The following is a 26,719-nucleotide window of genomic DNA, read 5'->3' as shown; positions in this document are numbered from 1 at the left end:
AAATGTAGCATTGGGTTTTTTCAGTCACATTTTACAGAATCTCTATCGGAGAAAAGGGAAGTGATTATTTCACTGGAGAATAAGCTCAAAAGCATACACTGAACAAAGAAGAAAGGGACACCAAGAAAAATATTACCCAAATGCATTTGGCTTTCCGAGGTGGATCACTTAACTATTTTTATCCATTTGACATTTATTTATATGGTGTTCTACCTATTTTGGTGATTGATTTTAACCACCATCCTTCATGTATGCAGAACTAGTAGCATCGTGATTTCACTTTTACACATGAAGAACTTGGGGCTCAGAACGTTTGTGTACTTATTCAAAGTTTTGTGGCATTTGAGAGAGAGAAAATAGATTTGAGCCTAGAAGCTTTCACCCTGTCTGTGCAAATGGTTCTCAGATTGTGGTTCCTGGACTAGCAGCATCAGCATCACCTGAGAATCTGTTAGACATGCAAATTCTCCTTTTCCTGACCTAACGACTCAAAAACTTGGTGGGGTGGGGGGGGGCAGCAGTGTGTGTTTTAACAAGTTCTGTAGGGAATTCTCTTCGTGACATGTTTGGGAACCAGCACTCTATGTGATGGTGTGTATACAGTCACCGAATTAGACTCAGATCCACAGCCTCTGCTCCCAAAGAGTTTGCAAGCTAGTAGATAAAGTAGGACACATGCACAAACGTTTCAGTCAGACTGATACCGATGTAAAAGAAATACTAATGAGGGGTTTTCTGATCTGAGGAGGGATACATATCACTCTGGTTTGCAGATCAGGGAGGTTATAAGAGAAGGATGGTCAAATCTGGCTATTTGATGAGGAAGTATGATATTCCAAACAGAGGAACCATGTGAATAAAAGCATCTGGGAGGGGAACGGTGAGCTCAGAGGGCCCATGGAGCAGCTCAGTTTGGCAGTGGTTCCAGCTTCACTGAGCTGAGAGCAGATGGTAGAAAGCTTTGGATATCAGAATAAGAAGACTTCATTTTATTCAATTGGCAGTGAGAAGCCAGGGCATATTTTGAGCAGGGGAGAGAACCATGTTTAAATTTGCAAGTTAAGAAATTATTCTCAGAATTATATGGATGGGTTGCATGAAGAGAAGCCTGGATGGTAGAAGACCAGTTAGAGGCTTATGGCAACAGTCTGGACAAGAGGGGACAGGGCAGGGATTAGGATTGAAGTGGTGGAAATGGGTATTTCAGATCTGTGATCTGCAGGACTTGTTGGTATGAAAGGGAGAGAGAAGTATCCACAAGCTATTTAAATGATGAGATTCCATGACTAAGGAGCATGAGATGTGACATTAACACAGAGAAACAACTTTAGAAGGAAGAAGAGCTGAGCCTTGAAGACAGTCAGTGTGAGCTTCTGACAGGTTTCCTGGAGGAAGATGGCCAGCAGGGAGTACAAATGAAAAGATGGACATTGGCAGAGAGGTCATTGCTGAAAAGATATATGAGAATCAATAGCTGCTCTGTCAAAGAGAGCTCATTCCTGAGAAGAGGATTCAGGGAGCCAATCCCTTGGGTGGGACTCGGGAGTAAGGAAAGTGGAGTGGGGCCAGGGAAGAGGCTTTTGGGGAGATCAGTGTGAAAATCAAAGACTGAGCTATCCAAGAGGGATGGACTGGTTGTTGGTTCTGAATGAGAGGAAGAGTATGAGAAACAGGGTGTCAGGAGTGAAGATGCCAGCACAAGAATTCAAGGAGTCAGGAGACAAGTGAATAAGTGGTTAGAAAAGGCGTGTAGCAAGCATACCAGGTTATTTTGAGACGTTTTGTGATCATGGAAAGGAGAGAGATAAATTAGTAACTTGAGGGAGTAGCTGAGCGTAGAGAAGAATCCTTGGTTGGTTGTTTGGGTTTTGTTTTGTGTGTGTGTGTGTGTGTGAGAGAGAGAGAGAGAAGGAGAGAGAATAAAGAAGAATCTGGGCCTTTTTGTAGGCAGAGGGGTGATAAAAGATGAGACATCACCGATTGGACAATTTGCAAGGGGAGGGTATAGTTGAGAGTACACGGGGAAGGCTCTCTCTGAGAAGGAAGAAAAATATACCTCTGAAACCCAAAGGGAAAAAGAAAGAATTTGGTTTCAAACAAAAGTGTGGAGATGGAGAGGAAGAGAATTAGGCAGCTTCTTCAGGTAGATTTTTCTGTACAGTAAGAGGCAAGGTCATCGTCAGGGAGAGGTCATCAGGGATTGAGGATCTGAGGATCAGGAAAAAGCTTGGACTAGGCAAGGTGGGGAATGGGATGGGAACTCAGTGAGAGCTTCTGCCTGCCTTCACCTTTTCATTTTTACTCCCTGCTGGCCGTCTTCATCAAAGAAACCTCATGCACCTTAGTCAACGAATCTCATAATTTAAATATCTTGTGGATACTTCTCTCTCCTTTGGATACCAGGTCTTGCAGATTATAGATCTGAAATACCCATTCAATCCTAATCTCTGTCAGCCCTTGTCCAGACTGTTGCTATAGTGTTTTTTAAAAAATATTTATTTATTTATTTATTTATTTATTTATTTATTTATTTATTTATTTTAGGGGAGGGAGGGGCAGAGGAAGAGGGAGAGAGAAACTCAAGGAGACTCCCCACTCAACCCAACATGGGGTTTGATCTCATGCCCCTGAGATGAGACCTGAGCTGAAACCAAGAGTCGGACGCTTAACTGACTGTGCCACCCAGGCACCCCATGTTGCCGTAGTCTTCTAACCAGTCTTCTGTCACCTGGGGTTCTCTTAATGCAACCCACCCAATACAATTCTGAGAGTAATTTCTTAAATTGCAGCTTTGAACATGGTTCTCCCCTGCCCAAAAGGAGCTGAGCTAATTAGCACCTAAGTAAGACTGTTCAGTGGAATTCATCAGTTCAACTTCATGATAATCTCTGGTAACATCATGTGGCTTTGAAGCAGGGACTAAGAAAGCAGGACAGCGAGATTTTCCCAGGATTGGAGAAGTGTAAGACAGGAACAGGGGGAAAAAAAAACAAATATGCCAAAAAAAAAATTTAGGACAATAGAAAGAGCTTCCTTGAAAGGACCAGCCCTGAAATCCAACTGACATCTTCTTGGAGTCAATGGAACAAAGACTAGGGAGAAGAGGGTTATTAAAGGTAATGAGAAGAGCAAGATAGAAGACTCAGAAGCTAAAAAAAAAAAAAAAAAAAAAAAAAAAATGGAAAAAGTGAAAGGGGAAGAAGTTCTAGTGAGAGCAAGGAATTTTATAACATTATGCACAGAGGTCCATTCTTTATGCTGACAAGTGTACGTTCCTCCCAGCGCCTAACAGGAAGTTAAACTGTAGTCATTAATTCAAGCTGTGCTAACAGCAACAAAAGAGCAGGGATATTGAAACCAGGAAAGGTAATGACTAGGAAAGGAAGGAAAGCAGGAAGTTGTCCTAGAAACTAAACAACGAGAATTAGGACAGAAGATGGGGGATGAGCAGCCGACGCGGACTCAGGAAGAGAAGTTGCCAATGACAGTGGAAGGAACCAGCTCTAATCTCTTCCTTTTGAGCTGTGAGATGAGGAAGTGGGAAGTGTTCTACACTGGAAAGGGGGAAGGAGCTTCGAAGAAGATGCAAGTTTTGTTTTTGTTTTGTTTTGTTTTTTAATTAAGGAACAGTGAGTAGACTTACAAAGGGTCATATCTAGACAGACAGAGCCACTTTAGAAGCTATGAGATTCTTGAGGGCAGGAAACATATTATTTTGGCCTTCCCCCCCCGCCCAACCACCACTTTCCAGAAATGTGCCTGGAGCATAGGGGTGGTGGCATAATAAATGCTGAATTAAGGAGTGAATCAATGAAAAAAAATGTAAATCACCAATGAGGTTAAGGAGAGTGAGAAAGTCATACCTAGAGTATTGTTAAATTATACTCAATTTTAGGAAACAGAGTTGCAGGAAACAGAAGGTTTAGGTGTGTAGGCTCGAGACACATTGCAAATAGAAGAGTGATTTTTAGGCTTGTTCAAAATTCCCCTCCTAGTGCTGGGCAGATGATTAATAGCAACTCGTGGGTGCTGAGAGAACAGGCGAAGAAGCAGCTCAAAGGAGACAGCAAATGAGATGTTCTCTTCCTGTACTAAGAAGCAATTCATCCAATAGGGACAGAAGAAGGGACAGGCTCTAGCTCTGTCGAGCTTTCTCTTTCCTTCCCTCAGGCTTCTCAGTTCTTACTCTCAGACTTTACAGTTCAGGAGCCTAATGCTATAGAGTTAATAAGGCTGGACACTTTTTTTTTTTTAAACAGCTTTATTGCGGTATCATTTCTTACCATGAAATTCCCCTGTGCTAAATGGACAATTAAATGATTTTTATTAAATTTACAGAGTTGTGCGACCACCTGCAAAATCCAGTTTTAGGACATTGTTATCATCCCGAAAAGACACTTCATGGGTTTGGCCAATCTTAGCGATGAATTTAATATAAGGATAATAGCTATAATATTCAGTGCTTACTATGATCTGAGCTCTATTTTAAGCACTTTATATGTACTGGCTCATTTAATCCTCACAAGGACCCATGAGACAGGCACCACTGTTTCCCCATTTTACAGATAGAAAAACTGAGGCAGGGGCCACATATAGAGTAGGAGGCAGAGCCAGCATTGAACTCAAGCATGTTGGCTCCAAAGCTGTTGATATTAGCCACCATGCCATATTGCTTTTTAATGTATACTGGCCATTTGAGAAGCCAGACAAAAATAGCCATAACTATGTTCTTTCTTTGTTTCATTTTACATCATCAGTATGGAGTGAGAAATACAGACTTAATGCAAAAATACCCATACATTTACATTCATTTCCCTTAAGTAGCTGATACTGGAAATATGAAAAATTATGAATAATTTTATATGGAACAGAATGAAGTTGGAGTCTTGGCAGTTATCTGGTTAACAAATTAGATCATTGAGATGAAAAAAAAAATCCTGTTTGGTGGTTTAAAATATCTGGTGTAGCTGTCCACGTTCATCAAATTAATAGGATAATTGCCAATTCTGTACTCTATTTTGTTCTGTATCAACATAGCCTGAAACACAAAGGGAAGTTTTTGCCCAAATGATATAAATTTAGTCACTTGCAAACATTCCTGGTCACTAACCTAGAAAGGCTGTTGGGGATACTTGGAAATGTTCCCAGAAATTCAGTTTGAGGATGGAGCAGCACAAGAAATATAATTGTGGTGTTGCTTCTTTATGAAATCAACTACTGACATTTTAATCCATGTAAAAGCCTGTATCTACTTACAGATATTTCTGGAAAGATATCATGTCAAATGAGCGGAGCATTAAATAGGCATGTCATTTTCCATTAACCCTTCCCAAATGTTAATTTAAGAAAAATCCAATTAATACTCAGTGTGGTAAGGACTGCAAGTGGGAGCTTAGACTAGAGGCTTTATTTTTAGCAACAACACTTTTTGGAGGTAGATAGAGGCAGCACTGGCTGAAAAGAATCCTCTTAACTCTAACTGTGTAGACAAAAAAAAATTTTTTTTTAATGCCACCAGTATAGTTCCTTTTTTTTAAAGAATTTATTTATTTATTTGATAGAGAAAGACAGTGACAGAGATAGCGAGAGAGAGCACAAGCACGGGGAGAGGCAAAGGGAGAGGGAGAAGCAGGGAACCCAATGCGGAGCTCCATCCCAGGACTCCGGGATCATGACCTGAGCCGAAGGCAGACGCTTAACTGACTGAGCCACCCAGGCGCCCCCAGTATAGTTCTTTTTCTACGTGATATGCACTGTAGTGGTGGATACATGTCATTATGCATTTGTCAAAACCCATGGAATACACACCACCAACAGTGAGCCTAAATAAAGTACTCTATGGACTTTGGGTGGTAACGATGTGTCAGTGTAGGTTCATCGATTGTAACAAATGTACCACTGTGGTGTGGGATGTCAATGGGGGGAGGGGTTGTGCCCTGGTGGGGATGGGCAGTATATGAGGACTCTCTGTAGTTTGCACTCAATTTTTCTATGAACTTAAACTGATCTAAAAAATAAAGCTTATAAACTTAAAAAAATATGCTCTTTTAAAAAACAAGTCTATTAATATATACTTTTCTATTTAGGAACAAATCGTGTTTAAATGCTTGAAAACCTTAGCTAGTTTATTTCCGCTAATATTATCAGAGGATTTTGCAACCAGATTTCTTGCCTTATTCATTAAAGTTACTCAACCAGTTTGAGAGGTGGGCTCCAGCAGTGCGGGGTATTTACCATTTTCAAGGTGTGGAAGAGAACCCAGGCTAACTTTTCTCAGAGTTCTGCCTTATAGAGGTTTTGTTTTCTCTGAACACTTCTAATTTTCTGTGTCTTCTGATTCACTAAAATTGAAGTGGTCCTAGGCTCCACTTTCCCACTTCTAGTTATCCATTGGGAAGGCCATCCACTTTATGAATTGCCCGAGGCCATCTAAAATCCCATAGCCTTCCCTTAGCTGACCCATGCATTCCCGAGACTCTCCCCTTCATGTCCAACTACCACATTCTAAGCGAATGAAATTCATAATATTATTAAACCAATAAAGGCCCTATTGGGGTGATAAGCATGCTGCCTAAAAAAATAGGGAATACATTCCAAATTCAGAAGACTTATTAATTAATTTTAGATTAGTTGCTCTTGCTCTTGGAGAAGATAATTTGGTCACAGGCTCCCCTTCCTTAGAAAAATTGAAGAGATGACTTTATATATGCTTTATATTTGATTTATATTTGTTTAAAAATTGGGGGGGAGATAGGGTTTGGTAAATAGTACATAGCCCAATATCATATATATGTATTACATATTCATGTTTATCTTTTAAAAAATAATATATAGGCCTCCTTGATGTCTAGGAAGACTTTTCAAAAAAGAGTGGACATTGTGAACTAGATATATTTGCTTTCTGTTTTTATAAAGAATGGTCCTTTTTAGACAGATTGATACCATGTGGAAATACTCATTGTCTCAACTGCATGAAACAGTGTGGTGAAATTCCAATTTCATTTATAAAATTAATACTGCCATCTACTCAGAATGCTAATCGTTTTAATGAAGACACAGCATCTTGCAAACAAATAATTAGTTTTGTGCATGAAAGGATAAATAGAATCCCAATTAACAAATTGCTAATTTTTCTTAGAGCTCTCAGGTTTCAACCATGACAAGTAGCGGTTTTTATGTGTAGTGTGAAGAATTAATTTTGTTTTTCTGTAGTTACCCAGAGTAATTGTAACTCCAAAGTGTATCTAATACAGTGTATGTTTATTTCAAATTAGTGGAGTTGTAGGCATGGGGTGATGTTCTTTAATTCTTGATTTTGAACACCATGCCCAGAGCACCTGGAATAGGGCTGTCAGACCTTTAAGAGTTGGGTGATTTCACTGCATATAACAAGCTATTTAGGCCATATGTAAATGGCTTTTTCAAGTAGATGATTTAATTGATGTAGGATTTGAGCTACCTTTATTCCTTAAGTGAGTCATTTCATAGTTGATTTCATCTCTCATCTCACAGTTTCTCATGAAAATGACCAAACATCAAACTCAACACATTTCAGACACCAGGGTTTCTCTGCAGCAACACTGTTCACATTGGGGCTGGATAATTCTTTTGTAAGGGGGCTGCTCTGTGCTTTGTAGGATGTACAGAGACATCCAGGCTCTACCCACTAGATGCTGGTAGTACCCCTTCAGTCCTAACCATCAAAGCGGGGGCGGGGGGGTTGCTGGTGGTGACAGAATCACCCCCAGCTGAGAAACACTTCCATAGAGGATGTGAGTTGCCTTGTATATCTATCACGATATTATTAAATAGAATGAGCAAAGCCAGGGCCAAGCAATTGAAAAAAAGAATCAAAACAGAACTCGAATCCAAAAAGATCCAAGGAAATGCTAATGACCGTTTAAATAATGGAATTGCTTCAACTATGTGGTTGGCATCACATAATCCTTTTATTAAATCAGCCTCACACCTTAAAGAATGCTGGACTGAAAATAATCTTCAATGACTGCTAATGGATGAAATAGAGGAGTTGTGGAGAAAATAGGAAACGTATGAAGCCTCATAAGCTTTCCTAAAAATGCGTATCCACAGGCCCTTTCCTTTTCAACAGTGTAAAAATGCAGTTTTAGAAAGCACAGCTTACGATCTGCATAAAGGTAGGAATGTACATGTTCTGAGAAAATACATTAGCTTTTGGAACCGCTAATACAAATGTGTTGTTACAAATGCAGTTTCGTTGCCTGAAACTGGGATGCAGTGGGGGCATCTTAAAATATGGATTTTACATATTAGAGGCAAGGTATTTTCCTGTCATGTGTCCAAAGAGCTTTGTTGCCTATATTACGTACAGTGGGCAATAGGCACTATAATATAACTTTCTGAGGAAGGTCAAGTTAGCTCTGAAGAAAAGGCAACATTGTTCTGCTTTTAAAATAAAAATCCACCCGGGCGCCTGGGTGGCTCAGTCGTTAAGTGTCTGCCTTCGGCTCAGGTCATGATCCCAGGGTCCTGGGATCGAGTCCCACATCGGGCTCCCTGCTCAGCGGGAAGCCTGCTTCTCCCTCTCCCACTCCCCCTGCTTGTGTTCCTGCTCTCGCTGTCTCTCTCTGTCAAATAAATAAATAAAATCTTTAAAAAAAATAAAAATCCATCTTGGATAATTTGATCTTGCTCTAATGTTTAGTTTCCATTCTATTCTGACTTCTATACATGTTTAAATTATTTGTTTCAAGTTGAATGTCTTAAGTAACATTGAAGGATTTCTTAGTGACAAGACTCATTAGATATATTTAAAATATGTACATTTTGCTCAGAACTATTGAGAAGGCATTTCAAACAAAGAAGTCCTGAGACCACTTCATCTAACATTAATATTAATTTACTTAACGGTTATAAAAATGTATTATTCCAAAATTTTTCATAGCAAATAGGAAATGTGCAAAAGGTATTAATAATGTAAAGGTTCTTACAGAAAGTGAAATAATAGGTTACAGAGCAGTACAGATTACATAATTTCTTTGCTGTGAGCGTTATAAGGAACATTGACTGATTACTGAAACAGCCTGAGTATCTCTCTGAGTTATGCAACTGGTGAACCAGAACAGAAATTGTTATATACCTCCATAAAATACAATGAGCGATTGTTATCTTGTGGATAATTTAATGCTTAAAGCTAATAAGCTATGAAAAATAAAATGCTATAGGAGACCTATATCATTCTATATATTACTACTATATATTTAAGTATAACATTGCATTTTTTTATAGCAGAACTGTCTGAAATCTTCATTTTATGACAATAAATTCACCCGAAGCAAGTTTAGTAGAATGTGATATAATGTAGTTCACTATGACTGGGTAACAGTTTCTCTGTAAATTAAGAGAGAAATTCAGTTGTGCTTTGCATTTTCAGACAACTTCTCCTGTAATTTTATGTGGTGGTTTTTAATATTGCTCTTCTATATAACCTAAAATAACATAAATGAAAGCCAAATAAAGAGCATTTCTGGAGAAAAATATTTTGCACGCACACATAGTAAATAAATATGTACACATGTAAAGAACACGTGCTTATACACATATTTATGGGCACATTGATACACACATGATGCTCTATAAAGTTTTCATTTATTCGGTGATTACACTACTATTTTCTTTTGTCTACTCCATTGCTTTTATCTAATATTTAAGGTAGGATAGTGCACTTACAAGGATAGTGATTAAAAAAGAATGTCTACCTATCACTTTCTCTATTAAAGACCTCTTCGCAGGCTAATTTAGGGCATACTGAGCCTGATTTTGCAATACTTTCTGCCTATAGATCTTTCCAACAAATGACGGAAACAGTCCAATAAACTTACCATAAGGCAGAAGTACCATAGTTTCCAGACTGTAGCACAGTGTTTACATGTTTAGTGCTCTGTCATTATCAATGCTTTGATATATCTCATTTTGAATCTGAAATAATTGCACAAAGAACATGTACAAGACCAGTCTACTAAGAAGTGTCTGAACCAGGACTCCTATCAGGGGCTTCTCATTTCAAACCCACTCCATGACAGAATCTCTCCTAAATTCTGTCCTATTCTGCCGTGCCTCCCAGGGAACAAGAGGCCCTGAATTACTTACAGACCACATGGGGAAAGGAGAGGAATGACTTGCATTCTGTCTGCCAATCCAATCAGCTTTTCATTAGCATGCCGGGATAGATTTGAAGATGATTCAGAGAGCAAAATGTTCACCAGCAGCCTGACATCAGCGTGAAAAAATAAACTAGCTTGAGCTGGAGCCGCATGGGCACAATCTGCTTACTGGAACTGGTCTTGCCTACTTGGTATCATGAAGATGTTAGCGATTACCTAAGATCTCATAAAGTGAACTTCTTTTCAAATGATTCCAATGAGAGCAAGGGAAGAAAATTTGGTCCCTGTAGGACAGGAAGGAAGGGAAAGCTAGTATGCGATGCGGTTTGCAGAAGGTGTTGCCCAGTGCCTCTGGGGGAGCAGTTATTTTCATGGGTAGAAATTGATTTGGAAATGAAAGCACATGGAATAAATGCTACTGCAGAATAACGGAATGGCGAGATAGCCAAGATGATTTTCGTTCTCGCGATATTGCACTGAATTTATTTAATCATTCATCCTTGCCATTTTGGAAATACTACATGCTTGGCCTGTGCTCGGTGCTGAGGATAGAAATATCAAGAGGAAGGTCCTTGCCTTCAAAGAGTTCGTAGTCCAGTGTAGGAGAGAGGTCGTGAAACAAGGGCAATACAATGACATAGAAGCTTCAGGAAAGCACCAGATGCTATAGCGAACTTAGGTTGGCACAGAGGAAGGACCCTAAATCATTGTCCATTTTAGGGCAGGCTTACCTTCAGGTGGGAAGAGACTCATTGGCTGGGAAAGTCCAAGTTCGTGCCTTTTATTCAGTCATAATTGTTCAGTCTCGCCTTTCACACCCAGAATGTTCCAGAATGGTTGCTCAACTCCCTAATCATCTTAACTACTGGCACTGGCAGCAGCCTGGGCCTTTCAGAGTGCACACCAGCCAGGTACAAGTGGTAGAGTCATTCTTATCATGAAGGGCCTTGTGTTTGAAAACTAAGGACGTTGAAATTTACTTGAAAACTTGAGAGAGTAGTGAAGAATTTTAAGCAGGAAGATGAGTGTGACGCACCGATCCTGGCATCGTCTAGGGTATCATGCAGTAGAACGAAAGGTAAGGGACTCACTTCGAGTATCTGGTAGACATGAGTGTGGTGCTGGGTGCTTCCCCAGGCAGGCCTGGCCTGCATGACAGTCCCACGGCAGGGCCACGTCTTCCCAAGTTCACAGCCACTGAGTGGCAGAGAGGGGTCCAAAACTCCGCCCTGGATCGTTTGACTGTGGTTTTTGTAACATGCCTCCTGCTTCTGCTGACTGCTCTGGTTCTGTTAGTGCTGACTGTGGAGTAAAGCGTGTTCTTTTTTTTTTTTAATTTATTTATTTGAGAGAGAGAGAGCATGAGAGGGGGGAGGGCCAGAGGGAGAAGCAGACTCCCTGCTGAGCAGGGAGCCCGATGCGGGACTCGATCCAGGGACTCCAGGATCATGACCTGAGCCGAAGGCAGTCACTTAACCGACTGAGCCACCCAGGCGCCCCGTAAAGCGTGTTCTAACAGGAAATACCCGTCGTTGGTCGGCGGGTACTGTTACAGAAATAATAGAATAAGGTCTGCTGTCCCGATAGTCCTTGAGTTGGTTATGATATTCATTAATGCTGCATTTACATTGGGATTCCTAAAACTTGCATGTTGATTGAGCGTTTGTTTGGCAAGGTTCTTGTTTTCCTTGAGCTGATTTCTCCTGTTAGATACTTTTCCGCCATCGGACAGACTGGAACTGAGGCTCTGCTCTACCTCTTCCAACTTACTCAATTCCTTCAGGCTCCTTATTGAGAAAGGACACGAATACCACCTGCCTCACAGGGCTGTTGTAAGGATTAAATGAGTAAATACATGTGTGCACTTGTTATACAAGAAGCAGAAAATTCATGTTAGTTGCTATCGCCGGGACTGGGGCCTGGCACATAGTAGGTGCAACATGAGTGTTTGTTGAATTAATGAATGAATAACTAGCACATTTTTATCTGGAAAGTGTCAGTACCATTGAATTTTAATGGACCAGGCTGGATGGCTTACCCCCGATTGTCCCATGTGGTGATAGTTTCTTCTCTCAATTTTTCAGCAAAAGAGCATCATATGGTGCCACTCCAGAAAATAAAACAAAGGAGACCAATCACTTCTCATCGTTCAGTATAAATAAGGCTTTGAGTAGAAGCACACACGCTGTTTCCAGCAACAAGACTTGTAGTTTCAGCTCTGACATGTTTCTGGCAAGGGAGGATGAAGGACTGGGGAGAATGCTACCAAAAAAAAAAAAAAAAAAAGTCAAAGTCAAACGAGAGTGCAGGACAATCTAAGGGGAGTAGTTTGAACTACTATAAACATGAAGACAATAAAAGAAACTTTGGAATGGAAACTCTATAGACACATATAATGCATATGCCTTGGGAAGGGGGACATCTTCTGCACAAAGCCTTAAGCTAATGCAGGGAAAATTATTCCATAAGCTTCAGAAAAATGTGGATAAGTCTGCAGGGAAAGTCACATGAGATCACGGATTAAATATCAAAGGCGGTTATGCAAAAATAGATATAACTAAATAGTATTTGAAGATGTTAAAGAAAATTTAAAAATTATACTCCTGATATAACAAATGGATTGAGTGACTTCCCGGTTTCTCAAAATGATAGATATATGCCAAATAGAGCTTTGCTTCCTTTCACAGTGGGCAGGCTCAGACTCAATAACCTGAAGGATTTAATTCAGTTTCTTACGATGTCATTATGTTTCTATTTGGAAAACAGAAACTCTTTGGAACTTGAAAAAAATAAATGTCAAATACGATCTCAAAAAGAAAAAAGGGGGTGGATATAAACTGAACCTCTTGTATTTCTAATTGGTCAAGTCTGCCCTGAAAATACCAAAATATATTTCAACACCTGTCTTACCATTAGGAGATTTTAATTACCATAAATCTATTCCTGTAACATCATAGTTATATTTAGGCACAATGTTATTTTCTGAGTAATAATAATAGGGAAGTGAGAATCTCCATCTTAATAACTCTGTACCTTCCTATTTGTATTTTTATTTGGTACTACCACGTTTAATTTCAAAAGTATTCAATAATTGGTTGTCCTCAAATCTTTTTTAAAAGTTTGTAATCCACTCAGTTGTCACCTAACCAGCCTATAACTTCTCCGTTAATCTTTTTTGTAAATCCATCATGCAAGTCTCATAACCTTATCAATACTCTGAACTTCTGCTAGTCTCTTTCATTCTTCTTGTTTTGAGGTTCCCAGAAAGGGGCATGATCTTCCAGACCAGACATGTGTAGAAAAATACTCTCACTTTTTTTCTGTGCGTGTCAGATACTGAAAAATGCTCCCTGTACTTAAGAAGGAATACTAGCAATAAAAGAACCAGCCCCCCAAAAGTAATGACTTTCATACTTTTCATTCCACATCTATGCAGGATTAGGGACTGTGGTAAATGAGGTGAGAGCTGATATCATGTGGAAGTAGTGAGCTTAGGTAAGGATTGCCAACAAGTTTGAATGCACTTCTCAAATTGTTCCCTTACTGCATGGATTCAGTAAAAATTTGTCTAAAACATGACAAGTTAAAGGAATGTTCTGAACCGATCATTTGAAATGACACTAGTTTCAACTCAACAGTATAGTTTTACAGCTTTACGCTTTATAGAGATTCAGAAATTACTTGGGAATTCATTTCAAAAACAATGTTCCTACCTGGAATCAGAAATCATTGCTCCTGATTTTCTAATATCACACACCTTGTGGAGGGAGGCCTTTTAGCGAAAATCATGCGTGTTTTCAATTGGTTAAACTTATTTCCATTAGATTGACCAGAATAGAGTTGGACTGATAGTTAAGCTTTTATCCCACACATTCTTTGCTTTCTTAAATAACGCATAATGAAAATGTATTGCTTTGTGTTAGAAGTTTGGGGTTAATGAAGGTTTCTAGAAACTTGCATTTTTCTTTCTTTGAAATGATGTTTTCATGATACGGGAAAATCTTTGTTCTTCTATTTATTATTATTTCGTAAGTTTGTTTCTGTCTTCAACAGGAATTGAAAATAGAATTAACGATTTTTTTAAAGATTTTATTTATTTATTTGAGAGAGAGAGAGACAGAGAGAGCACAAGCAGGGAGAGCGGCAGGCAGAGGCAGAGGGAGGAGCAGGCTTCCCCGCGGAGCAGGGAGCCCAATACGGGGCTCCATCCCAGGACCCTGGGAGCATGACCTGAGCCGAAGGCAGACGCTTAACTGACTGAGCCACCCAGGCGCCCTAGAATTAATGATTCTTAAATAAAACATAATGAAAGCGGAGCAAAGATGGGATCAGATTAGTGTAGCTCTGTCCCTAAGAGCACCGTCACTTACTGTGTACAACTGGGCATTGTCCTAGTTGTCGAGAAAGCAGAGCCTGTAGGGAAAGCTCACGTGCTAACGCTTGGGAGGACAAGCCCAGGGAAACTCGGGTGAGGGAGAGAGGAAGCGAGACAGGGAGACAAGGAGATGGGGAGAACAAGCGGTGAGGCACACGTTTCTAAGCTGCAGCAAATCCCTCCTGGTTGCTGGGCATGAGGGCCTTCTCTAAATAGGTCCCAGGGAATGCTGTGGGTCAGTCTCCTCCCCTGGGTCCCATTTCCTCCACACTCTCAGGACAGGTGGCTCGGCCCTTCTGCACTGGCTCTGAGGGAAAGCAGAACTTCTTTGGCTCTAGCCCAGGTGCAGAGCCGCCTGCTGGAAGCTGGTGCCAGGAGTGGGGGTCCTCAATTGCTAGCTTTAGTGGCAGCAGAAGCGGTCTGTCTGGGGGCTTCGGGACTACGGGCACCGTGTCAACCAGTCCCGAAAGCAAAGTCAAAGCAGGCTGAGAAAACCTGGGCTGGGGCACATGTGATTGGATCCCTCGCAGACAAGCGACTCAACTCCTTTGTGCCTCAGTTTTGTCACCTGTAAAATGGGGAGCAATAATAGTCACCATAATTACAAGATAATTAGAAAAACTAACTGCCTTGATACATTCGATGCAATTCGAAAATGCCTGCAAAGGTGAAAAAATGGCTTGAACCATCATGGCATCATGATCTTAAGTACGGAACCTGTACTTCAAAGAAGATACAAGGGTTCGTTTGAGTTACAAGTTTATGCATAGCATTATTTTTATTGACGATTTCAGTTATCGAAACTAACCAAGGCAACGTGATAGACAAGTCTTCCCCCAAATAAATCTATCACGAGGACAAAAATGAGATACAAATTCAGTTCCAAAAAAAAAGTGAGGCCAGATTCTAAGTTCTGAGCACAGTATTTGAGTTGTGGGTCCAGTAATCTCTCTCTGAGAGTGGCCAAGCCTTCCCTGCAGCCTCGCTATGCCCGGATCCTATTTCTTCCCTGTGCCATTCAGATCCGCAGCAGAGTGTTTACCACTCAAGTTCAAGTGACAGGAGACTGACGGAAAGGGGGGTTCTCTTTCCTGTTTCAGCTCTGTGTGCTCTCAGGTTGTAACGTGCGTCCATTCAAAGCCCCAACAGAGCAACTGCTTTCTTTGCATTCAGCCTGGCTCCACGTGGAGGCATGTTACTTTAGACTATCTTGCATCAACACGGTCAGCCTTGAAGCTGGAAGATAAATAAACACAGATTCCCTCTCCGGTGTCTCCTGACCTTATTCCTTGAGAATGGGAGGATGGGTACTAAGTGTAGGAGTTTGCCTTGCTCTGTTTTTATTGGCTGCATTGTTCCTGTGCATGTGAACAGCAGTGAAAGCTATATGCTCATCTGCCCATTATCACCCTCCAGGTAGCTTTCAAAATGCTTTGCTTCAATGAAACAACAAAAGTCTTTGACTTCACTGCCCCAACTTAAGTTATTTCTTTCATTATTCAAATAAAAAGGGGGGGGGAGGTGACTTATAATCTTATATTGAGCCAAGCAACACAAAAATAGATACTTTATTTTGAGGCGATTACCCTCCCTTATGATTTATTATAATGCATCTTCTCAGAAATGTCAAATTAACTCCCTGCTATAAACATTTCTACTTTTAGCTCTTAAAAAAAAATCAAAATATCAAATATTCCTTCAGAAAACACCCAGAAATGTAAGGTTTTTCCCTTTTATAGGCGATACAATGTGGTACTGTTTCATGGATTCTGTGAGGTTCTCCCCCACCAAGAGCAGTTTTTTGGGTTTCCTCTAATGGTTTCCCTAAAAAGATCCCATTTCCTGTACCAATGCCGGTGATTGATTTATAGTTCGCATTCTGTCTTTGATTTTTCTGGTTTTAGTGGTTTGGGTAGCCTAATATTGCCCATTTTTTGCTCATCATTCACTATGTTCAGACAGTATTGGATGTCAGCTTTCAGTTTTTAAATAGAAGATATAATAACTACCTAGTTTGAAAAGCTCTTTGGGATTATGGGTTTGGTTAATATCCTCTAAAAACAATTTCAAAAATCTGTAGTAGAAGATTATAGATGACTTTTTATGTGATTGCATCCCCTGGTGCTTTGAAATAAAAACACAATAAAGAGTTTAAAAGCACTTGGTCAGAAAGGCTAATCCTGAGTTGATGCCATTTACATTTAGATTTAAATAAGCCAGCCTCTTTATTCTTTCAAACTTTGCTTCAGGTTTTAAATTGAGAATACCTGAAAATTAAAAGTCCTCATATGCTTAAATATATTTTGAAAAGTTAAAATGCCTGAATTCAGTTGACTTCTAAGAATAACTGTGATAAACATAAGGAAATGTAATTAGTTATTTTTAATAAAACAATTATTAATAATGTTCACCTGATATGTGGTCCCAGGTAAAGCAGAGCAGGGTCATTAATGTAATAATGCAACAAGATTGTGGGGTATGCACCTAAGCCATATGCAAATACAAAGAATCATAGAGTCTGATCCCCCAGTTCTATGAGTGATGGAGTATAAAGCAGCATGTCGTGGTGGCAAAGTCTTCTACTAGGAATCCAGATCTCGATTCTAGTCCCAGATGGACCAGGTGACCAATAAAAAAAAGTCTCTTTCTCCAGTCATAACATGACAGGTTCAGATGTGAGCCTTTCATGGATCTTTCCAAGACCAAAAGTCTGGGGCTCTCTGCACCATAATTCCATTTTAAATGACATGTACCCACTACACGGAGGGCAGTTTAAGAATGGTGCATCCGGGCAAGGCCTGCTGGGAATCCCTGGAACCAGCTCCTGGAAGGGGTGTGTGGGGGGGCGCTGTGAACAGTACGCCGATGACCTTAACCTGATGGGGTGTGTGTGGAGAGGGCATAGGGTCTGGGGGACGGGGCTGTCTGGGATCATGGCCCAAGAGTTGGTCCAACCACAGGAAGAATGACTAGGCCTGTTCTGACACACATTAAGTATTTTTGTTTGGCAACTCAAAATTCTTCAGAAAGAGGGCATATGCTCATTTATAGCCTGGCCTCTTGATTCTTGGCCAATCTATGTTTCTTCATTATACAAGTCTTGAGGAAGAATGACACCTAGTATTTGAGTAATGGTGTTCTAGCTATTTCTGTACATTTTTAAAGGGCTTTTGCTTCTAGAGTAACCACTTTTAATCCACTGTAAAACTTTGAGCTGACCCCTTTCCAAAGCCTTCAAACCATTCTCTAAAAGTTGAATCTTCTTTCTCTTCTCAAGTGATCGCCTTCTCGAGGAAAGTAATCTATTTAGTCAAGCAAGTATTACTTAATTTTTGTTATTGAGACATTTCCTAAAGATGCACTATGTGCTGGCCCTAAGCTATAGAGACACTAAAGATAACTAAGATGTGCAGTGTGTCCTCTGGTAGCTCCCAGCTCAGTGCAGTTAGGCTCCTAATAACAAAATCCCCCTGGAACTGGAGGGCTCCCTGGGGGAGCCCAGAGGCTGGAGACAGCCTAGCCCTGACCAAGGGAAACCACGGAGTGTAAGAAAATACCAAAGGGTGTAAGAGAAGTAGAAGGGAAGAAAGGCATTCTGGGCGGAGAGGTGTGAATGTATGTGGGATGCACTGAGACACGGTGAGTTCAGGCACTCTCACAGCAAAATCCACATGGCTTCTGTCCCCCTGGAAAGCAGGCACAGCATGAAACTGATGTCATCCCTTCGTGTTTCTACATCGGAGGTCCTCTAGAATGAAGCTGTCAGAGCTTCTTAGTTAGGGTTCACCAGAGAAACAGAACCAACAGGACGTGTGACTTGTTATAAGAAATTGTTTCATTTGACTGTGGAGGCGAAGTCCAAAACTATAGCGGAGAAGCTGGAAAGGAGAGCCCATGGGATAGTTTCGGTCCAAAAGCTGGCAGGCTTAAGACCCAAGAAGAGCTGATGTTTCAAGTCAAGTCTGGTGGCAGGAAAAGACTGTTGTTCCAGTTCAATCAGTCAGGTAGTAGGAGTTCCTTCTTACTCAGGAGAATTAGCCTTTTGTGCTGTTTAGGCCTTCAACTGATTAGACGAGGCCCACCCTCCCAGTAAAGAGGGTGGTCTTCTTTACTCATTCTACCAATTCAAATGTTAATTTCATCCAAAAATACCCTCACAGACATACCCAGAATGATATTTGACCAAATAGCTGGGCACCCTGTGGCCCAGTCAGGTTGACACAAAATAAACCATCATCCTACCTCCTCTCAATACTTTAAGGCTTAATTATAAATAATCTGGAGATATTCCACCAGCCTGATTACTAAATTGGCAGCTCACTATGGTATGACTCTTGTTTTTTTGAAAGTCTCAAAATGCCATAGAAATTCGGGACAGTATCTCGGGGTCGAGATATCGCCAACACTCTGCTCTGACAATTTATCGACACTATTTTTCAGAATTGATAGCTAACTCATCGTTCTAATTCAGAATCTATTTATATGTTCTGGTGGTTAAGTGCATGTGCTGGAATGTCAGGCTGCCTGCCTTTGAATGGCAGCCCTGCCTCGTAAGGGCTCTGTGACCTTGAGCATCTAGCTTAAATTCTCTGTGCCTTTGTGTCTTCCTTTGTAGAATGTATGCAGTGATAATCCCTAACTCTTGGTTGTTGTGAAGATTGGATCAGTTAATACATGGAAAGCTCCAGGCAGGTGAGGGGGACATGAAATGTACTTCAAAAAAATAGCTATTCCCATAGTCACATACCTTTTATTGTAAAATGCTGTTTCAGCCTTGGCTCCGCGTTAGTTAAGCATTGGTACTTTTTGAGGAAAGAGTCGTTATCAAGAGCAGTAACATTGAATGCGCTCAATTAGCATACACTTTGGATAGACTCAAACCAAAACTTCAAAGCCTTAGTTGGCTTGAGAATGACACCAGATTTAGAAAATGAGTTAGAGATGATGAAATAGAAAGTAACACATTTCTAGAATATGCATAGGCCGTGGAGTATTTGATCCACTCCTCTACTTCTGTTCAGTTGAGTTTGTTATAGTCAGAGAAACTGTCCATATTTTAAATGGTTCTTTGGCATCTTAACATTAAAAACATTTGCAAACAAACCAACAGTGAGTGGGGGTGGAGAAATGCTGACTGATGCTTTTTGTCAAGTTTTGAGCTGTTAGCAGTAACAGGTGGATTGACTGGGGCTAGCCTATCTTTGGGTTGAAGGCATTCACCTGACTGATGGAAAAGCAACCTTGGGTAAGTCACTTGGACTCAGGGCTCCTGAGCCAGATGACAAAGCAACCAAATGTCTAGCTAGTCTTTTCTCAGTGTGCTATTTCTGACTTGTCCTCACAACCCCATTGTTCAACAAGTGATTTCATATCTGTTTAGATAAGTTTGTTCACAGAACATGAAATACATTTGCAGGGTGATGGGTGAGGAAATCCTTCGGTTCCTTGAACTTAACCTTGTGAGTGCTTCAGGGTCCTTGGGAAGGTCTTGTTTCTGTGAATCTTCAGGGCACCCGCCTGCTGTAGGCTCCTGTTCAGAGGCTTTAGGGTAGCCCAGTGTTTGTACAACCCTCTTATGTTAGCAGCTCAGAGGTGGTGGAATGCGAGGTCTATAACACAATTTTCTCCTTTTTTGATGATATATAAAATATGTCCATATTGCTGTGTATTTGCACCTCCACCGGTAACACTATTCTGTCTTGAAAAGTCACTTTTCAGATTTTCAAGTTCCCATGTCTGAAATTAGTCTGGCAGTGAAAGTATATTCAGAGTCAGCTCTTTGAAGCTGGCTGTATTCGTCCACTTGATTATTTCCTAGGGGAAATTCTTCTCCAAATTAAAAAAAGGAATCCTTTGCCCATTTATCAAATGACTAAAGATAGCTGGGGATTAAGTCTGAATGGAGTGATTACTGCTTTCAAAAACCCAAATAATGAGAAGTATGTTGTTGTTGTTATGTTGTCACTGCTTGAACCGCCCACCGGTTCTGCCATTGTATCCCCTGAATCTCCTCCTCCCTTCTTGTTCCGCACTCATTAATCCATGTATGAATTTCTGTGCATCCGCAATACCAATATGAACTCTGTATCTCTGAAAAACTTTAAGGAGGGATGTTGAATCGCAGGGCTTGCATATTTTTACTGGTATTCAAGCCCCGGTTGCAGTCCCACGTGCTCTTTCCGAGTGTTATTGTAAAGTTAAAAACTGTTCATCATAAGGCTATTGCGACGAAGCCAGTTTTGGCCTGTTGTGAAAGCTCTGCACTTTTTCATTTTTGAGAGCTAAACTCAGAATGCTTTGAGCTGTGCCTTGGTGTATTTGTATAGTGGATAGCACCATTCATTTAATACTTCATTACAACAGAACTGCAGTCCGTATACATGGTATGCAAAATGAGCCATTTTTGTTTTAAAACAGATTGCAGATGAAAGGAAACCATTCATTTCTTGCTTGCTTGCTGTAATTACTAGAGCACTAATTACTCCAAATCACTGACATCCAGGGTCAGGAAGGATGACAACAGAAACATCAAAGAAAAGATGGGGCTCACTTGTTATGACAGATTTTCTGCATTCCCAACCACAGTATTTTTTTTTTTTATGGCTACTGTTTTCCAGTTTGATGGTGAAAACAGCAACAACAAACATGCACGCAGTCAAGATTGCTGAATGTTTACTATTATTTCATTCGCAGTTTGACGGTGAGAACATGTATATGAGCATGACAGAGCCGAGCCAGGACTATGTGCCAGCCAGCCAGGTGGGTTAATTAATCTTCTCTGCCTTGTTTCAAATTGTAATTAAACAAATTCAAAGAGTTGCATTGCAAATGAGTAGCACTATCAGTAACTGCCGCAATCAGGAATAATCATAATTTATAAACAAAGCATTTAAGCCTTGTTTCCAGTTAATGAGATAGAGCTGATAAAACACCGGAGTTGGCATTTGTTGAAAGATACTACCTTGTTTCCTCTCCAGAATGGCAAGCAGCTGTTTTGCCAGCATGATCTTTCCTAAACAGTTGTTTTACCTTTAGGAAATAAAGTCTTTACAGGTGCAGGTTATTTGTGCTTCTGACTATAGAGGAGTTTAATCATTATAAGCTACACGTGTCACAAAGAGCTTTAATTATCAACTGTTGGGGCAGTTTTCAATACAGTGTTAAATTTATAACCAAGATCACGTGGCCGGTGAGCGCTATGTGGCTGCTTTCAGAATCTACTGGGGTGGGTAACTTCCCAGCCAAAATGCATGATCTGATTGCAACCTTTCAAGAGCACGTTTGTATCCATTTCCCTGGGAATTGTTGACAAGGTATTTAATCATGAGAAGTGACAACAAAAGTCCAATGCAAATCAAATGGTTACATTTATAAAAGTGAATTCTGGGCTATTTATTTTTAGATATTTAAGACCAGCCCCTTTAATCCAGTGAGGGCATTTAAAGCAAAATTATAACTGCTGTAGGCGCCAGCATAATGTAATATGTAAGGACACTGTGAGCAAAAATAAACACGTGGATAAGTGAAAGCGAGGGAGAGTTCATAGGAGCATTTTGTAGATTTGAACTTTTTTTTTTTTTCCTGGAATAGCAAAACCATGGCAGTTTGAAGTTTCATGTATCAGTAACTATGGCGTAAGCCCTAACACAGGGGTTTTCAATGCCTTGCATAGCTGCCCGAAGACGTTTGATAACTGGGATGGGTCGGGGGAACAGAGAACAAAATAAAACTTCTATTTTTCTTCATGGTGGTTGTCAGTGAATTAATCTAATGTATATGTTAGGGGTGCACTTTGTGAAGCTTTGAAATTTCTCTAAGAACAAAATGTCTCGTGCTTAACTCAAAACAGAGGCAAGACTGCCTCTCCATGAACTTTGCATTTAGAAGTCATTACCATCACTGCCTTCCCTGGCAGACATTCTGGAAACCACACTATATGGTTCAGACGAGAAGGTCATCATTAAGTTCAAAAGATCCGGAGTCCATTTCCTTCCATTCAGCTGAGTTGATCACTTTCAGAATACCTTTGGAAGGCTGAGCTTTGCATTTACAATTCTTACTTCGCTGAATTCATTCGGCTAAGTAGCCTCTGAGATCCATAGGTAGTTGTGAATAGGACTGTTTGATTAAAAAATGAAAAATGTTACTATTAATTTTCTTCTAACCATCAATCCCTAAACTGTACCGACAAGTTTAGTATTACTATTAGATTAAAGCAACCCAGTATCATCTCTTTGGTGCCTTTAGGGTTTTGAAGTGTAAGGGCTAATTGAATTTGTTTGAAACAGTAGAAACACAAACTCAATAAATGATTGCTGTTATAAAACAGCGGCTCCCTTTCAGAGAATCGTTATGTCCGTCTTAAAGACTTTTGGATAAAGGATTGGAAATTCAAAGCATATACATCATAACAACTTGGCTCCCTAGACTTTTAAATTCAAGTACAATGGATAAGATTAAGCCCCTGACTAAAATCAAACAACTAACATTATTTCTTTTAATATTTCAATCAGGAGTTACTAAGAATATTTTAAATACCAGTGATAATTTATGAAAGTGTAAAGAGCCCCAGATACTTTTTGGGCTTTGTAAAGATATGGCAGGTTTGTGTGCCAGAAGCAAACTATTTTTTAATAATGTAGCACATATGAAAATGTTTTTCGAATGTGCTATTTTAAAAATTAGACTGATGCAAGATAGGACATACTCTGGGGGAAATAAACTTTGCAAATTACATAAGTTGAATGGCCTTTGCTAAATTTTACACTTAACATTCCTTTTGTTTACTGTAATAGAGTGTGGTGTTCAAAAATTCATTACCTGGTATTCTTTTGGGGAATTTTAATCAATTTACTCCTTTCGGCAACAATAAATAGGATTTTAGTCATCTTACAGAAAAAAAAAATAGTTTTATCCCTTTTCCTACATAACATCAAACATCTGCATAGTTTAGTAATCCAACACAACTTGCCTCATAGCGTCACTCAACAATTATAATTCCTGTTCAATTTTCAAATCAGTACATGCTTTGGGACTTACAGACTAAGTTGCTAAGTAGCAACATATGGTAAACTACTCCTCCTATGATGTTGCTGCAAGCAAAGCGCATAATTCTAAACTTGAAATGATTTTTATAGAAAGCCACTGCTGGAATGGCTCCAGAAATGGAAGTACACTGTAAAAATTAATGATATTCTTTTAGACAGTCCCAAAGGGCTCTTTGGCACTATCTACTGCATGCATTCTATACCTCTTAAGCTAGTGTATACAAATCCTTAAAATATTTTGCATATAATTTTGCAATTGATAGGCAGCTTTTAAATTGAGTATACTACCTTAAAATAAGCCTGACAAATATACAATAAAAACCCATGACATTTCCACTTCTCTCTGGCTCCATTCTTGGAATATTGACTATTTTCTCCTCTAATAGCTCACTCTAAGTGTGCTAGAGCCAGATCTAGCTAGCTCAATACTTTATTTTATTTATTTATTTATTTATTTATTTATTTATTTATTTATTTATTTTTGAGAGAGAAAAGAGTGTGTTCTCTGTGGAAGAGTAGGGAGAGGCAGAAAGGTGAAGGAGAGAGAGAATCCCAAGCAGGCCCCATGCCCAGTGTGGATCCCCATCTCACAAACCTGAGATCATGACCTGAGCCAGAATCAACAGTCGGACGCTTAACTGACTGAGCCACCCAGGTACCCCACTCAGTACTTTAATTTAAATAGCATTTAATTTTTTTTTTTTTTTTTTTTTTTTTACTCTGCATAGAATTTGAAGCATGTGATGCAAGATTTCTTAGGGTGTTCCCAGACCCTGGCTAAAGGGGCCCATGTTGCTTGATACCGCATGAGCTTGCAGATTCCCTCCTAAATAGTTTGTGGGAACATGTGAGCATGTTAAAGAAAGGAAAGCCAGACGTGAAGACTGGGTAACAGTCCTTCATAAACTCGCTTCTTTCTCGTTCTTAACCTCTCGTGTCTGTGTGACCAATACGGCCGAGTATACAACAGCAAGGAAGGAGGGAATTGGGCTTCCCAACTTAGCTCTGACTCTTCTCTAGAATCTTCCAAGCCCACTCAGACTCACATGCTATGTGGCCTTTCTCTTTCCCTGAAAAAACTCAAGCCCCTTTCTCCAGGCCCTAGAATTATGGTACCTTTCATAGCTCCTTATATGTGATTATACTCAAGATACAAGTGTTCATTTGAATTAAACACATCAGAGGAAACAGAAGAGGAGCCTGAGTCTCTTGATTGAAGCTTTCTATGGTGCCAAGATTATTTATTTATGTTTAGTTTTGAATATGTGCCATTACTTTTTCTCATTCTTTCTTCTCCTATGGAAGTTTCCAGAGTATCATTTTCCATGGCTTCCTGTTCATTCTGAGCTTTCCACCCACGACATTCCCCCTCACCCCCTTCTCTGGATACAGAAACATTCTCATGCATGCCTCAGTTGAGGTGCTGCATGAAAAAGGTAGAGAAGGACTGATCTTTTTCATCCAAGAAATAATCACTTGATGGGGGAATCAGAAGATTTTTCTAGTGTCAGGTCATGGAGAAGCTTAATTCTTAAGAAAGTTACCTGATTGAACCATATTTTCAATAAATCATTTCCTCCTTGACTTGGCTTTTACTCTGTTAAACCATGTCCTTCTGTTTGGTTTCCATCCCTCCTCCCTGGCTTCCTTTCTTCTTACTCTCCTTCCTTCCTCCTATCTCCATGAATAGTTATCCTTTAAGCTTGAACTAATATTTATTGTTAATTCTGAGCATCATGGTTAACCCTAACTATTAAGTGTCCTGAGCTGAGATCTGATTTTAGATTATTTTCAGGTCATGATCAGGTTTCCCTGTGCTTTTTTTTTTCTCTTCCCCCACTGAAATCCTGTCTCTTATCCGGTCTCTCAAATCTCAAGATTAAAAAATAACAGTGATAAAATAGAAGCAATATTATTTTTCCCAGAATCTTAAAGCTAAGCACTTAGCATACATTTCCTATTCCATCTTTTGAATATAAAAGATGAAGGGCATCTATATATTTAGGGCAGTCCTCTCGTGTGCGTTTCAGGTTTGATTCTAACTCCACTGGGCACCTGTTCCTGACTGCAGCTTGGACTCCAATATTAATTCATCAAATCAAAATTCATCACCTCCAACCTACTCCCTCGCCCCTCAAACTTCTTTTTTTCCTGTATTGCCTATAGTCATAAGACTTAACACCACCTACCCAGTCATCAAGACAGAGACTTGAGAGTCTCCCTTATCACTCAGCCCTGAGTTAGTGTTATAATTAGTTAGATAGTGTTGATTCTACTTTTTGGCATAACTTTTGACTCTGTCTCCTCTTTCCTTCTACATGATTATCGCCTGAGTCCAGGCTCACAGTTTCTCATTAATTTCTTTCATCTCACCTCCACCTTTCCATTTCTCCTCTCCCTGTTGCCAAAGGATCCAAGTCTCTTCCCTCCTTACACATTGCCTGGCCTCTCCAGTTGGAATTGGAGTTATCGATGTACATATTTGCCCCTCGGTGGCATGTAGCATACTAGAATTGGTACCCATTTCCTTGTCTTGCCCACCGGATTGTGAGCTCTTGAAGACAGTACTTGCCCTTGTTTCTCCCTGGATCTCCTGTGCCTTGAGTGTCTGGTATCAGAAGTACGCAATATTATTTGTTGAGAGACAAGTAAGTGATTAAAATATTTTGTGTGCATTTTTTAAAATCACATTAACTCTTTGGATCTTCTGCTGGAGATGATTTTCAGTCCCATACTGCAGCCATTTAGCAAACCTGGCCCTGCCCATTTCATTCCAGTAGCTTCTCTCCACCTGGATACCGATACCTCAACACATTAACAAAAGGCACCAGCCCTCCCCTCTCCTCAGAGAATCATTTCAAGTACAAAACTCAAAGAATTGATGTGATAATAAACTAGATCATAATAGGCAGTTATTCCTACAAGAATTATTGTATTGCTATTTGTCGTAAGCAATATAATGGCAGTGGAACCAATAGGACTCTCCAAGTTCCTCTTTGTACATGAATTTCTTTAATCTACTGTTAGAATTACAGTGTTTTGAGATCTGCAAACGTATTAAAAGCTATATATTTTTAATTACATGTTTTTCTAATGAGAAAATTCTCCAGGTTAGAGTGTAAATGAGGTATGAAAAACGGGCCTAAAAGCATAAT

At 39.9% G+C, this 26,719-nt stretch overlaps 1 protein-coding gene across 6 annotated transcripts in view; it reads left to right on the top strand.

Moving 5' to 3' along the window:
* The window catches only part of TOX (thymocyte selection associated high mobility group box), a 299,411-nt gene that overhangs the window by 130,456 nt on the left and 142,236 nt on the right, over positions 1-26,719 (top strand). For 4 of the 6 annotated variants that reach the window (XM_027576515.2, XM_027576487.2, XM_027576522.2 and 1 more), the window contains exon 2: positions 21,211-21,276. The exons of 1 other annotated variant lie outside the window; for it this stretch is intronic. In XM_027576515.2, the coding sequence (XP_027432316.1) occupies positions 21,226-21,276 (51 nt within the window). In that variant the 5' untranslated portion in view covers positions 21,211-21,225. Of the gene's footprint in view, positions 1-19,650; positions 19,763-21,210; positions 21,277-26,719 lie in introns of those variants that run through there. One more of the 6 variants, XM_027576504.2, reaches the window with a different exon arrangement.

This window comes from Zalophus californianus, chromosome 4, assembly GCF_009762305.2.
Source record: "Zalophus californianus isolate mZalCal1 chromosome 4, mZalCal1.pri.v2, whole genome shotgun sequence".
Classification (NCBI taxonomy): Eukaryota; Metazoa; Chordata; class Mammalia; order Carnivora; family Otariidae; genus Zalophus; species Zalophus californianus.
The sequence above is the reverse complement of the archived record's forward strand: the minus strand, read 5'-3'. Positions and strand labels throughout refer to the sequence as shown.